At 43.7% G+C, this 14,744-nt stretch overlaps 1 protein-coding gene across 1 annotated transcript in view; it reads right to left on the reverse strand.

The window, feature by feature from the left end:
* The window catches only part of LOC138295418 (clusterin-like), a 122,830-nt gene that overhangs the window by 27,723 nt on the left and 80,363 nt on the right, over window positions 1-14,744 (reverse strand). Inside the window, exon 5 of the mRNA XM_069233708.1 lies at window positions 2,628-3,060. Within this exon, the coding sequence (XP_069089809.1) occupies window positions 2,628-3,060 (433 nt within the window). The remainder of the gene's footprint in view (window positions 1-2,627; window positions 3,061-14,744) is intronic.

A 14,744-nucleotide genomic window follows, 5' to 3' on the forward strand; every position in this document is an offset into this window, starting at 1 on the left:
TGCAGGCTCCCAGCCTGCCCTGCCGCCAATCATGACGCTGCTCAAAGCAACGTTATGATTGGCTGGAGCGCCTTTAATGGGTGCTCCAATGCAGACTGGGAGCCTGGGACTGCTCTCTCCAACTCGGCAACACAGTGCCGGACTGGAGAGAGCCCTTGTGCGCATTTGTGTTTGGCCGGCCTGAGACGGCCGACCAAACATATATGCGCACAGAGTCGAGTGCTCTGTGCACTTCCCTCACTGCTCGTCACCCCCATAGCCCAGCCCCCTTTAAAAAAATCAAACGATAAACACAGTTTATTATCGTTTGATTTTTAAAGGTCTGCAGCTCCTGCTGCTGGTGGAGGGCGATTCTCCTCAGTCCTAATGGAGGAGCAGCCCCGACATTACAGTATTAGAAAACCAAGATAATCAGACAGCCAGTAAAAAAAGTGGATCAACCACCTTCACCCATTCACATTTTGGTCCAACACACAGGACAACCCTTGTAACTGGAGTGTCTCATCTTGAGTGACCGCACCTTGCTTTTTTGTGCCTCAGTACACACCTGCAAAGGGCGAGCATTGACAAGCAAAGTGGTCTTTCTCCTCGGCAGTGCTTTTTAATACACAGCACTCATGTCATCACCAGATGACACATTCATTACAGTTTCCAGCTCACAGTCCCCGATTACTACAAATGGCTGTCTCCACTCCAATTAAACTATAAATATCTCCACAGCAACTAGGGAACAGGATTTAACATATTGCAATATCAATACCCCCACTCTATAGCTGCATGCAAAAGTTATCACTACATGTCTAGCCTCTCTCCAATGCTACATGCACATGTGAATAATACAACATGTTCTTCAGCCGGATACTGCATCTCTACCGGCTCTAGGTTTTCCTGCCTCTGTTAATAACACAGAGCAACCTCCACTCCACTGTTATACCCATACCACATTCCTATATTTCTGCCTTTGTCCTAAAGAATAACATATAGATCACAACTGTATGCCTATCATTTCTCGGATTCAAAAACCGATTGCTGTTCTTCCAAATATTACTAGCACATGGCTAGCAAATGTATTATTCCTGATTATAGTGACTGATTGGGGAAGTTTTCATAGAGTAATATGGCGCTTCCTGCCTTTAATTCACTATTTATCATTCTTAATGGTGCACTGAACAGGGTGAATGCCTCCAAAAAGACCCTGTATCTCAGCAAACAAGTTACTGAATAAGTACAAACACTTACTTTCATGCACTCATCCAGCTAGTAGTATTATTGTCCACAATACACATTATACACTATCTCTCTTTGTTGTACAACGTATCATGGTTCCAATCTCTGACAGTGTATATTATTGAATCACTACTTGCACATTTATTTGTCCAACTTCCAAAACTTGTTTCAAATACATTTTATTTGTAGTTTCCTAAAGTCCATACATATATCCTTATGACAACCATCTTGACTCTTGTAGTATATGTCTTACATTCCAATACCAGTCCTTTGGGTGTCCATTCAGTTATAATCTCCACGTTACATCAGCCTCTTATTCATCAAAACAGCCAACACGTGTTTTGTCAGGGAAATCTCCGACTGGACTTCATCAGGGCTTCAATGTTTATAAGATCCTTTGTTTCCAAATTTGAATTCGTATGTGTTCATAATTCTTAGTTCATGATTAATTGGCCCCCATATCTGGCCAAGAGTTCAGCTCACTTTACCTGCTTAGAATCATTATCTTGCAGTTCACTTGTCAGTCAACACCCGATGTGAGTACGCTCTTCCTGAGTAAAGCAATGGACATGTCTATATTACTGTCAGCCACCAAGTCACTGCCTTCCACAGCATTAGTCATACCTTTCTGCATTCTGTTTACATACGAAGATGCGTTCTGTTCACGAGCCCTCCATTTTAGTGGATGTTGTCAAATTACAGATGTTCTTAACAAGAATGTAAATTCACCAAAATAGCAAAAGTGACTTCACATGCCCTTTGACATTCAGTTTCACTCACACGTTATACTCAAACACATTCACACTCACACACTCATGTAAACACACACTCACCTACGAGCACACACACAACATATATTTAAATCCTTTTTACTTACCTCAGCCCCTAGGGAAGGTCATATTCCGATTAATTGTATTCCGTGATTTATTTACAGTAATAGTGAAAAATGAAACATTATTCAGTACAGTGTTATATCAAAATGGTCGTGGGTTAGGGTCAAGTTCTTTGTTTTCTCTTAAATTATTTATTACAATAATAGTGAATGTTTAATTATTCACCATTAGTGTAATAAAAAACTGAGAGAAAACAAAGAGACTGGAGCCCTAACAGATAACCACAAGGAGGAAGTGTCACTGTGTTCCAGACACTGATTTTGCCACCTCTGAAGCCAAGGGTCTCGGAGACAGTGTCAGGGGTCGCATGTGGCAAGCCAAGGGTCGCAGATGCGACCCATAAATAATGTCCATGGTTGTTAATGATAATGAACTAGCAAAATATATGCTAAATATAGGATACCTTAATATAGAAAGTTAGAAAACTAACATTCATGAAGTCTTATTTTCAGTCATTATAACGTTGTACGCATGAATCTTTATTACAAGGCTACCCTCACACTGTACCTGAAGAAGAATTTTGCTTGTCTTGCGCTGCTGTTTGATGCTCCATCAACTGGCGAGTTCTCTCCATCATCCGTTGATGCTCCTGAAAGAGATTCTGAAATGACCTCTGGGAGTTGTGCCGAAAGATGTTTGATCTGTCACCAAGGTGACCTCTTGAAGAGAAAGGGAAGTCGAGACTGGGGAAGGCAATTGGTTCCCTTAGTTTGGCCCAGAAGCGATCAGTGAAAGGAAAGCTCATGAGCGGCTGCATCTGGCCAAAGACCTTCATGCTATTGTGAAAGATTCTGTCAACAGTGTCCTGCATAATTTCAAAGTCTTCTTCTAGGTCCTCCAGCTTCTCTTCCTGCTTCTCATATTTGTCTTCCAGGTTGTTTATTTTTCCTCCGTTTATCCAAAGAGAAAAGGGAGATGCGTGGTCCAAGTACTCCTGAAACTAAAATACAAGACAAAAACGATCAGCAACCAGACAGTCCATTCAAAATTAAATGTCCATGGAACACAACACCTGAACATTTGCAATCAAACATCATCTGGGTACCTTTCATCCAAATCCCTAAGTAACCTGAAGATCATATTGAACCAACTGAGTCTGTGAAACACAACCTTAATAGGACACATTGAACCTAACATTAACGTGCATTGTCATTACACACCAGCTGATTGTCTTATTCTTAGTTTTTTAAACTATTTTGTCATTTTGCATTCAAGAAAAACACAACAAGTATATTTGTAGACACAAGGCAAGTCTTCTAGTACAAAGCAGGAGTAACCACTCGAGGTGGACTATACCACCTATGGGGGCGGAAAGTAAATGTAAATGACTAAGGGCAGCCGACAATGGTATGGTTGTGCGGGAAAGGAGGGTTGTTAGTATTGTGGGGCAGGAGTTTAGCTCGTTAAGGGCATGGAGTGAGCTTATTAGGTCGTTGGGTGGACACAGGCTCTTTACTCAGTTGGCATTACCATCACTATTATTTCTGTTTAAAGTTAACAAGTAAGCATGTGAGGGTTAGCAAATGTCTTTGGGCCTCAAAGTAGGGGGTTGCAATATAGTGTACATCTCGCTGATGGAGTCTCAGTAAATCATGTCTTACCTAGTCATCCTTGGTGGGGATTCTGGCACTACCATAACATATGGCTATCCCACGTTTGGATGACAGTCGTGTGATCGCAACGAAGCATCTAATATCGGAGAGGAGAGGCTTAAGATGAACCAGTAATGCTAGTAAGGGATCTGGGTTAACGGGGGAGCCCGTCACTACTGAGAGCATCTATCTGTGCCCAGTAGGTGTGGATAACAATGCAAGTCTAAGCAAGATGCATGAAGTCCTCTCGGTCCACACTATATTTCGGATAGTCGTGCAAGGTGTGTGGGGTCTAGTTTCGCCCAGCTTATCAGTGTTTTGTATGCTCTGTGTAGGAGCTTGAAGTGGAGCAGTTTATGTCTGTGGCTGGGAGAGACACATTTGGTTTGCATGCAGCAAAAACTCTTGTCTGATTGGGTGTCTTAGGTCTCGCTCCCATGACCTACCGTCTCTTTAAACTCCCACCAATTTTAAAGCTAAGCAAGATTGAAATAGACGGGACACTAGCAGAGGTCCATCAGTAGATGTGATCACTAATGTCAGTGGAAGGAAATCCTCAAGTTCCACTGGGTAGGTTGGTGTTCTGTAGCACAATGTGCCCTGTATCTGTCAAAGATAAAATGGTCCTTGTATGTGGTGTCCCCAGAGGCTGCCAGAACCTCATGTGTTTCATGGTCATTACGGAAAAGATTGCAACTAGCAGAACTATAGTGATTACCCAGAGTGCACTGAACCAGCCGTTCCTGGGTCAGCAACAGCCTAGGGTTGTGTGTCAAGGACAATGCCAGGGCATGGAGTAATCTACCTCCTAAGTATCTGCGTAGCTTTGCCTAGGCCCAGCCAGTGGTGTAAAGTGCTTAAATGTCAGTGGGGTCTTGTGTGAGGCCTAGTGGCAGAGAGGGGGTGAGTTCCACCTGGTCATGCTTCGGCTTCAAATATGGTATTCTAGCGTCAGGGTGGTACTGTTAGAAATGGGGTCTTTGGTTGGCAGTCAGGTTACCCCCTGTCCTAGCAAGGACACTCACTCTAGTCATGGTAAAAGATAATCACCCTCAGCTAACCCCTGCTTACCCCCTTTTTCTAAAGTCTGTGGTTTTGGGTGCCCTTCTTATACCCAATTTCTCCTTTGAAGTAGGTCTACTTCAAAGTAAAGTCTCTTTTGAATGTGAAATCCTGCCTTGCCCAGGCCAGGCCCCAGACAATCACCAGGGGGTCGGAGACGGCATTGTGTGAGGACAGGCACAGCCCTTTCAGGTGTAAGTGACCACTCCTCCCCTCCCTCCTAGCACAGATGGCTCATCAGGAAATGCAGACTACACCCCAGCTCCTTTTGTGTCACTGTCTAGTGTGAGGTGCAACCAGCCCAACTGTCAAACTGACCCAGACAGGGAATCCACAAACAGGCAGAGTCACAGAAATGGTATAAGCAAGAAAATGCTCACTTTCTGAAAGTGGCATTTTCAAACACACAATCTTAAAATCAACTTTACTAAAAGATGTATTTTTAAATTGTGAGCTCAGAGACCCCAAACTCCACATGTCCATCCGTTCCCAAAGGGAATCTACACTTTAATCAGATTTAAAGGTAGCCCCCATGGTAACCTATGAGAGGGACAGGCCTTGCAACAGTGAAAAACGAATTTAGCAATATTTCACTGTCAGGCGTATAAAACACATTACTATATGTCCTACCTTAACCATACACTGCACCCTGCCCTTGGAACTACCTAGGGCCTACCTTAGGGGTGCCTTACATGTAAGAAAATCGAAGGTTTAGGCGAGGCAAGTGGGTACACTTGCCAAGTTGAATTTACAGTTAAAACTGCACACACAGACACTGCAGTGGCAGGTCTGAGACATGATTACAGAGCTACTTGTTTGGGTGGCACAACCAGTGCTGCAGGCCTACTAGTAGAATTTGATTTACAGGCCCTGGGCACCTCTAGTGCTCTGTACTGGGAACTTACTAATAAATGAAATATGCCAATCATGGATAAGCCAATTACATACACATTTTTTAAAGGAGCACTCGAACTTTAGTACTGGTTAGCAGTGGTAAAGTGCCCACAGTAACAAAAACAGCAAAATCAGAGTCCAGAACACAACAACCTGAGAAACAGAGGCAAAACGTTAAGGGAGACCACGCCAAGGATGAAAAGTCTAACAGGTACCTATAGTAAAAGTGGCATTGCGCCACCAGGTAATATAAATGTGGATCCGGTAGTCCAAAGCCACATCTTTCATACAGAAGTGCAAGTATCTCTCATTGGATCCCAGGCCATCAACCAGACCAGTTCAGGAGAAGCAGTAAACTCTCAGCTTGGCAAAGAAACTGTTGGTCAGTAGAATCGAGCTATTCAGAAACAGATATATGAAGCGAGGGTACCACCATTTTGATCATGGCTCTTTCCAGCCACTGACAATGGGAGTTTGATCCATTGCTCAAATTGAGCAGTGAGCTTGTCACTTGCCTGGTCATAATTTAATCGTATCACCAGGTCCTTCTGTCAGTGCAAGATGATATGAGGTAATGTGGGGAGTCGTCGCACCATGTCAAGGGGTGCTCCAGTTCACAGGGCACTGTTGTATCCATAAGGGGGGGGTATATCTCTGATTTACTCCGTTTATGAACAATCGAGAAAAGAGTCCAAATCTAATGATTTCCCAGGTCACTGGGGGTAAGTGTGCAGCAGGTTATCTAAGGAAAAGCAATGTCATCTGCATACATAAAGATTAAGAGTGGGCCATGTCTGAGGCGTAGGCCACAGTGTAGGCGACGTTCTTGGAGCAGTCGGTCCAATCGATATTGAACAGCAACAGCGACAGTGGAGAGCCCTGGTGGGTCCCTCTAGATATCTGGAAGGGGGCTGTGAGGGAGCCATTCACCCACAGCCTGGCTGTAGGTGCAGCATAGAGAAGCATGATGGGGTTAAGGCCGCTGCGGGGAGGCCCATTTTAGTCAGGGTCAGCTTTAAAAAGGGACTTTCTAGCAAATCAAATGCCTTCTCAGCACCGAGCAGGGCAACCGCTGCTTGGCGAGTTGGTGATATTCGGTTTAACACGGTAGACTGGGCACAGATTGCATGAGGGACAGGATGTGCTCCATCAGGAGCGAATGGCATGTCTCAAGGAGCCCAGCCAATATTTTATAATCACGGTTTAGGAAGGATAGGGGTCTGTATGATGCGCATAGTTGTGGTGGCTTGCCGGATTTGAGTAATAGAGTGACAACTGCCTCTCTAAGTGTGAGGAGGAAAGTTCCGGCTTTGAGGGGCTCTGTGGACGTTTCCAGAAGGTCGGTGGTCAGGATCTGTTTGTAGGCCTTATAAAAAGTACTGGTGAGGCCGTCCAGCCCGGGGGCTTTGGAGCCATCCAGGGAGTCGATCGCCTGAATTATCTCCTCTCTAGTGATGGGGGCCGCCAGGTATTGCTGTGGTCCATCCATTAGCCAAACTATTGCTACCTCCATTAAGTAGAATCCTATGGCATCAGGATTGTCTGTGGAGCGTGTGGTATGCAGTCAATAGTAATAGTTTTAGAACGTCGTGGATAAGCTAGTATTGTCCATTACAGTCGCCTGCTCGTGTGCATGAAGCTCCGAAATACCAGTGTTATGATAATTAGGGTATGACAGTCAGGCTAACGCGCGGCCAGGTCTCTCACCCTCGCAGTATGTGCGTGCGCAGGCATACCTCCAGACAGTGCTTAATTTGTAAATAAGAACGTGCCAGTGCTCAAAGCCCTCCTCTTAAACACGCAGCTGCTGCAATTAAATGTGGGAACACGGAATACTGAGGCAGCATAATCCTGAAGCCATCTCCGGCTTCTTCAATCCATTCACAGCCACTCCCTGCCCGTTCAGCTCACTCTTGCAGCTTTCTCCCATTGCGACGCTCCATCTTTCCCATATGTTTCTTTAGCTCGCATCAAATGCTTGGGGCAGAATAATAAGCTCCGGTCCTCAAAAATAAGTGACGGTGCTCTGCACCGGAAACAACAAGCACAAATTAAGCACTGCTTCCAGAGATAGACCAAATTTGTCGAGCAGAATCTTGGTTGAAGTCTGACAATGACGGTTATACTTGGGCTAGGGCACTGCAGATGCTTTTAAAGACTCTGGAATGTTTAGCAATACAGAATCTGTGAATGTAGGTCTTAAAAGCCTCCCAGAGGGTAGCTGGGGTTATGGCAGTCCCCCTGGTAAGAATTAAATATTCAAAAACAGCATCTCGCAATTCGGAACGAAAGACCGTGTCATGTAATGTGTTTTCAAGGAACCGCCAGTGTCTGTTTACACTGTTGCGAGGAATTGTCAGTAGCAATTTAACCGGGGAGTGGTCGATAGCGTGCAGGTGTGTCATGTCTTACACCCACTGGAGTGATGCTTAGATGAGAACCAGTAGTCTATTCTAGACCAGGCATCGTGAGGGGCAGAATAAAATGTGTAGTACTTAGCTGAAGTGTGTCGAGAGCGCCATCTGCAGTCAGGTTGTAGATACCTATGCAATCCTGCAGGGCTCCTAAAGCACAGGGTTAACTACGGGCCAGTGGCGTCTAGCAGTGGATTGTATGTCATATTTAGGTCGCATCCAAGGATGACAAAGTCAGCCTCTACCCACCCAATGACTGCCAATAAATCGGTAACAAATACGAGGGAGCCTATATTGGGAGCATAGATATTGATGAGCAGGACAGTTTTTCCCACTAGTACGCCTGATATGATAAAATATCTCCCTACTGGTCTGCAAAGCGATCACAGCAGGTGAAGGGGACACTTTTGTGAATTAGGTTACAGACCCCTCTGGAGTAGGAGCTATATTTGGCAAATAAGTGGTTGTCACTCAAAGTGGATGCAAACGTGCAGGTGTGTCTCCTGTAGGAATGCCAGCTTGATGCTGTGCTGTGCCAGGTAGGAAAGTACTTGCTTGCCCTGTCAAGGATTATGAAGGCCTCAGATATTCCAGGTAAAGCAGGTGAACGACTCGCTCCTGTGTGGTTCCCATGGCAGAGGTGATACAGGAAAGAGGTTGCAGTATGTGTTGCGGAACGGAGAGTCCTCGTGGGAGAACATGCAATCAAACAGAAACATTCAACCCACCCACACCAGGTTGCGGGCACCTGGTGAATCTCTGCCCAAGAAAAACAGAACATAAAGGTAAAAAGTGTGGTGTACACCATGGGGATGTGGTGACACCACTATGGTTGGCACAATTTGATACCATGGTACTAAACTGTAGAGGAAAGTAGGTGGTCGTGAGTGGTGCCATATGCGGCTCACAAAGATAAAGTTGCGTAGTTGATTTCTCACTGGGGATATGTTAGCATGCATGAGCGGAGTGATGGCTGTGCAATTGTGAAGTGAAGAGTCCCACGAAAGCGGTGAAGTAAAACAGTCTTTAATATTAGGAGACAAGCTTTAAGTTTTAAAAGTAGTACAAAAAGGGCACAGAGGGAAAAGAAGACGTTCACCTCAGTCCGTTGGTATCATGTGGAATGCCGAGACATCAGCAAGCTGTGTCAGAGGATTCCACATGACACAACGGTATTCTATGCCACATCACAACATCTCCCCCCTTTCTTTAGTTTAATATTGTTCTTAATACATTAGAAAAATAAAACAATACTATTAATATAAACAAAAGTGTCCTACTGAAATTGAAACAAGAGTAACTTATAAACAACACCTAATAAACTATGTATAATCAAAGTGAAAAGTAACAACCTACTAAATAAAAGATACACATACATTCACAACATAATATAATCATGAAATTTAACAGGTTTGCGGCGTTCCCGCTTATCCTTCTTCTCACAAGTTTTGTGTGCATACTCCCTTTTACATTCAGGAAAATGACTAGAATCAACTTCTTTTCCATTGAAATGATTGGACAACTTGTGATTACTTCCAGACTCACTTCTAGAATGAACACTGGGATCTAACGCCAAACGTGAGACACCCCACCAATTCCCATCAGCCAGCCTAGCTGCATTTTTACGTACCTCTAGAATTTGCTGAGGTTCTCTAAATTTTGACAAGCCTTTTTTGACTAATAAAGGATCTTTAACTCTTTTTAACTCTTACCCAATCTCCAACCTGGAGATCATGATATTTTTTCCTTAACGGTATTGCCTTCAACCTTCGCTTTCCCATTACATCAGAATTATCTTTTGCAATTTGCCACTCCTTCTTAAGATCACACCCCTCATGAAATAAATCAATTATCCAAAAAGGACATAATTCTGTCGACGCAATTCTCCCCCTCATTAACTCAAAAGGAGTCTTACCAGTAGCAACATGAGGTGTAGTGCAATGAGATCAGATCAATTCTTTAATAGCTTGTCCAACAGGCATATTGTTCCTAAGGGTTGCTTGTATACACTCCACAAGTACACGATTGAAACGGGGGCGAGCTGTTGGTAGTTCCTACTGGCTTGCGGGAACGAGTATTGGAATTGGCTCATGAGGGCCATCTAGGAATGAGCGCAACTAAAAGACGAATCAGATCGGAGTACTGGTGGCCAGGGCTTGATAGGGATGTAGAACATCATGTAAGGGAGTGTGTGTTGTGTGCATGGAGCGATAAGTCACAAAAGGTTGTTAAAAAGGATCTTGTGGTGTCCGACAAATCGGATTTATTTGATATAGAAGGTGTTCCGGAGATAATAGTTTCTGACAATGGTGTGCAATTTGTATCAAATGTTATGAAAGAGTTTTTATGCAAATTTGGAAATAAACTTTGAGTAATATTCCGCTAGACCTAAAAATGACCTTAATTGCTCTTTGCTAGCTGGAGAAGGTGCGCTTTCTTTTTAAGAATGGCTCGAAGACACTCAGTAGTCTTGGCAAAGTCTTTTAAAAACTTCGCATAAAATTCACATAAACCTAGGAAAGAAAGAAGCTGCTCCTTAGTTTTAGGCGCAGGAGCTTCTAGAATGCTTTTCACTAACTTGGGCCTCGGTTTAACCCCTTGTTCCGATAAAACATGACCCAAGTACTCGATCTCCCGCGTCTTGAAAAGACATTTGTCTCCTCTCAAAGTGACTCCCCTATCTTCCAAAGTTTTCAAGACTTCTTCCACAACCCTGTCATGTTCCATTTCAGTGTCAGCAAAAATCAGGATATCATCCTGAAATATGACAACATTGGAATAATTAGAAAACATGTCAGTCATTAATCTTTGAAAGACAGCAGCAGCTGACGCGAAACCGAAAGGTAATCTACAAAATTGGAAAGTACCATCAGGTGTCACAAAAGCAGTGAGATAGCGCAAGTCAACATCAAATTCAACCTGATAGTACGCCGATTTAACATCTAACTTCGTAAACCAACTGGCTGAACCCGCTTTAGCTATGAGATCGTCTATTCTGGGCAACGGGAAACTATCAACCCAGATTGCCTCATTCAGGCTTCTTAGGTCCACACACATCCTAAGATCTCCAGAACTTTTCTTCGCTAAGACAATGGGGGATAACCATAGAGTTGCCTCAATCTTTTCTATTATTCCCTGTTCGCACATGTCCCTTAATAAATTGGACAATTCTGCCCTCACGCTAAAAGGAACATTCCTCAATTTATGCTTGACCGGGGTTACTCCTTGTTTCAACCTGATTGTGTGTGTGTAGTTCGTAATTTTACCTAACTTATCCTGGAACAGATGTTTGAATTTTTGTTGCCAAAAATGCTCTGAATCATGTAATGTGTTAATACAATTGGTGTTGCTACGGTCAATCGAGACAGGTTTCTCCCTTCCCGGTTTAATGACCAATTTAAAATCCGCTTGGTGAATTAAGCCCAAAACATTAATGCCTTTTCTTGCCACATACACCTTGCCAAAAAAAGACAATGAAGTCAAAAAATACCCGATTAAATAAATTTTGCTCCCCTCAAAGGCTAATGTAGGGACATCAGGAGGAAAAAGAATACTACCACTCCAAAACTCATTGAATTTTTCCAAAGAAACAATAGTAATGCGTGCACCAGTATCTACTAATAATTTGACAGGCACACCACCCACCAGTACCTCAACATCAGGGTTTATTAACACTTTATTAACAGAGGGATTGTCATCTTTGATAACCAAAACAAACTCATTGTCATCCTGTTGTGCATTTTCCTTAACTTCATCAAGCACACAACGGATGCTACTCCTTTTACCACCTCTACATACAAGTGAGAAATGACCCAGTTTATTGCAGTTCCTGCATTGTTGATTAACTGCCGGACAGTTCCTGAAAGATGAAACGTGATTCAAAGAACCACATCTATAACACATAGTTTTAGAGTTGCTTTTGAAAGGTAAAGTATTCCTGGAAGGTGGTGAGCCATCTTGTTTTTTTTCAGTACGAAACAGTCTCTTGTGATCAGGATTTTGTGTATTCATCACTGCACCTGCAATAGAAATGTTAGACATAGACAATTCCAACTGTTTAGCATCCTCCAATGAACAGTCAATGCTTTTTGCTATATCAATAGCTTTGTCTAATGATGGGTCTTTACATGTTAATAACTTTTCTTGAATCCTTTTAGAAAAACAACTTGCTACCAGTTGGTCACGTATAAGTTGCGAAGTAAAGTTTTCAAATTCACATTTGGCCTCTAGTACTTTTAACGCAGTAATGAAAGAATCAACACTCTCATTAGGATTTTGTGTTCTGGTAAAAGATTTGTACCTATGGACAACTACATTCTTAGTCTTAGTGAAATGTTTGTCCAGCTGCGCAACCGCCATCTCAAACTCATCCAACTCCTCATCCTCACGCAATTCATAAACTGGACGATGATCAAAAATGTTCTGTCCTTCCACTCCTAAGTGATAGTACATTAAACTTTTTTTCCTTTCTGGCCTGAATTTATGACTGTCTATAGCTCCAAGGTATGCCTTGAATGAACGTAACCATAATTTCCACTCTAAAGGAGGATCACCTGGATCTTGCAAAAAAGGTGATGGTGGTAATACGTTCTGCATTTTTCTAAAACAATTTCTAAAAAATAAATAAGTAAATAAATGAATGTTAATACAAATAATATGTATATGTATGATAGAATACGGCCATCTTTCATTGGTCTATGTAGAAGAGAACAAAGTACAAAAAATAGTCCATCATCTGTGTCAATAACAGGCGAAGTGTCCTTCTATTTCCATTAATCAGCAAATGACGTGAAAACAAGGCAGAGCCGTTCCAATATTGGTGGTGACTCGAAGGAAAAAGAAAAACAAACCGTACCCGAGCTGAAATACTGTTTAACACAAGGTAGGAGACAACCTTGTGCCGTGCGCGCACATTGAAAAGCTCGCGTCTTCAGATACACTCGCGCTAAGATACTCGCATCCCCGGACACGAGCTCAAACACCTGTGCCGCGCATCTTCAGACACACGCGCTAAGGTGCTCGCGTCTCCAAACACGAGCCGAAGCACCTGTGCCTTGCCCAGCTCGCGCTGCGAAGTACCCACTGGAAATACCGTTATACCATAGGTATTCTCCTTAGTACCCTCTGTGCCCTCAAATACATACAGGATCGCAGCGATGAAGGAGACACCAAAAAAAACAATCCCGGAGGTGCCGTAAAATATGTTCCGCATTAATCAGTCAAAAAATAAACGATCCCAGGAACACTGAAGCCTTCTTAGAAAAACACACAGTTGGAAATGGGTTCGTCATGGACCAGAAACTCGTCGCCAATCTTGAAGTGAAGAGTCCCACGAAAGCGTTGAAGTAAAACAGTCTTTAATATTAGGAGACAAGCTTTAAGTTTTAAAAGTAGTACAAAAAGGGCACAGAGGGAAAAGAAGACGTTCACCTCAGTCCGTTGGTATCATGTGGAATGCCGAGACATCAGCAAGCTGTGTCAGAGGATTCCACATGACACAACGGCATTCTATGCCACATCACAACAAATTGTCATTCAGTACGGTGGTTTGTTGGAGGCCAGTGGCTTTGTCTACGGGGCTGCGATCAGGTGTGGTGAGGTAGCAGCTGTTGCGTTTCCTACCATGGCATTTGCAGACCGCAGTGACATCCACGGGCAAGGTGAAGATGCAATGCTGGTCATTCACCTCCAAGCACAGACAGGCTGGGTACAGCGTAATGTATTTAAGCCCCTGGCGGCACAGTGTGTTCTTGACAGAGTATTTCCGTCTCACCTCCTGAACCGCAAGTGTAAAGTCCAGATACAGTGATATCATGGATCCCCGATACTGGAGGCCCGCTTTCGTGACAGTCTCAAGGCTGTGTCCCGGTCTCTAATTCAGGAGGGGGGTGACTACTGCCCGAGTTATGACCCAGGCAGGGGCCAAGGGATCTATGGGTGCATTCTATGACAAAGGTATCTGAAAAGTCCAGCTTGGTTAAAAGTTCAATTAGCAAACACTTGACAAAGACGTTGGGGTGATCCATATTTTTAGATTGAGCAATTCCCAGGATACGAAGGTTATTGAGTATGGATCTTGCCTCAAGGTCTTCTTTCTTATTCTTAACTGCAGTGGCCTTTAGCAGTTGCTCTACTGCCTCCAGGTGATTTACGACCTGATAATCAGGGACATGCCACAAGTGGGAACAAAACATAGGAGCTGACAGGAGGTGAACTGAAGGTCCTTTGTCTCAGGCTACCTCCAATGGAGATGTGAATGCACTTTTCTTATGCTGCTCTGAATTACTGGAGTTTCCAACTTTCCAACTTGTACCTCCTTGCTTTCCCCAGCTCTGCACTCTAGTGTGACAAGTGAGTAGGCACATAGCTCTTACTCTCCACCACCAGCGAGTTCAGTATAGTGGGCAGTTTATGTCCAATTTAATGTCCTCGCCTGTAAATTGTGTCAGGTCTGGGGCTAAGGTGGCAGTGTGGAGGAACAAAGGGCCCCACTTTCTCTTGACAAGCCCTCTGACTGGGTACCTCATCTCTGGAGCCCAGGCCAGGCTGTCCCAAAGCAGGAAGCTTGTCACCACACTGCTCTCTGCACTGGAGGGAAGACAGAGATGGGGGATGGCCATTCCCCACCACCGTTGCCTACTCACCCACTGCAGGGGGTGGAT

This window comes from Pleurodeles waltl, chromosome 5, assembly GCF_031143425.1.
Source record: "Pleurodeles waltl isolate 20211129_DDA chromosome 5, aPleWal1.hap1.20221129, whole genome shotgun sequence".
In the NCBI taxonomy this organism is placed as follows: domain Eukaryota; kingdom Metazoa; phylum Chordata; class Amphibia; order Caudata; family Salamandridae; genus Pleurodeles; species Pleurodeles waltl.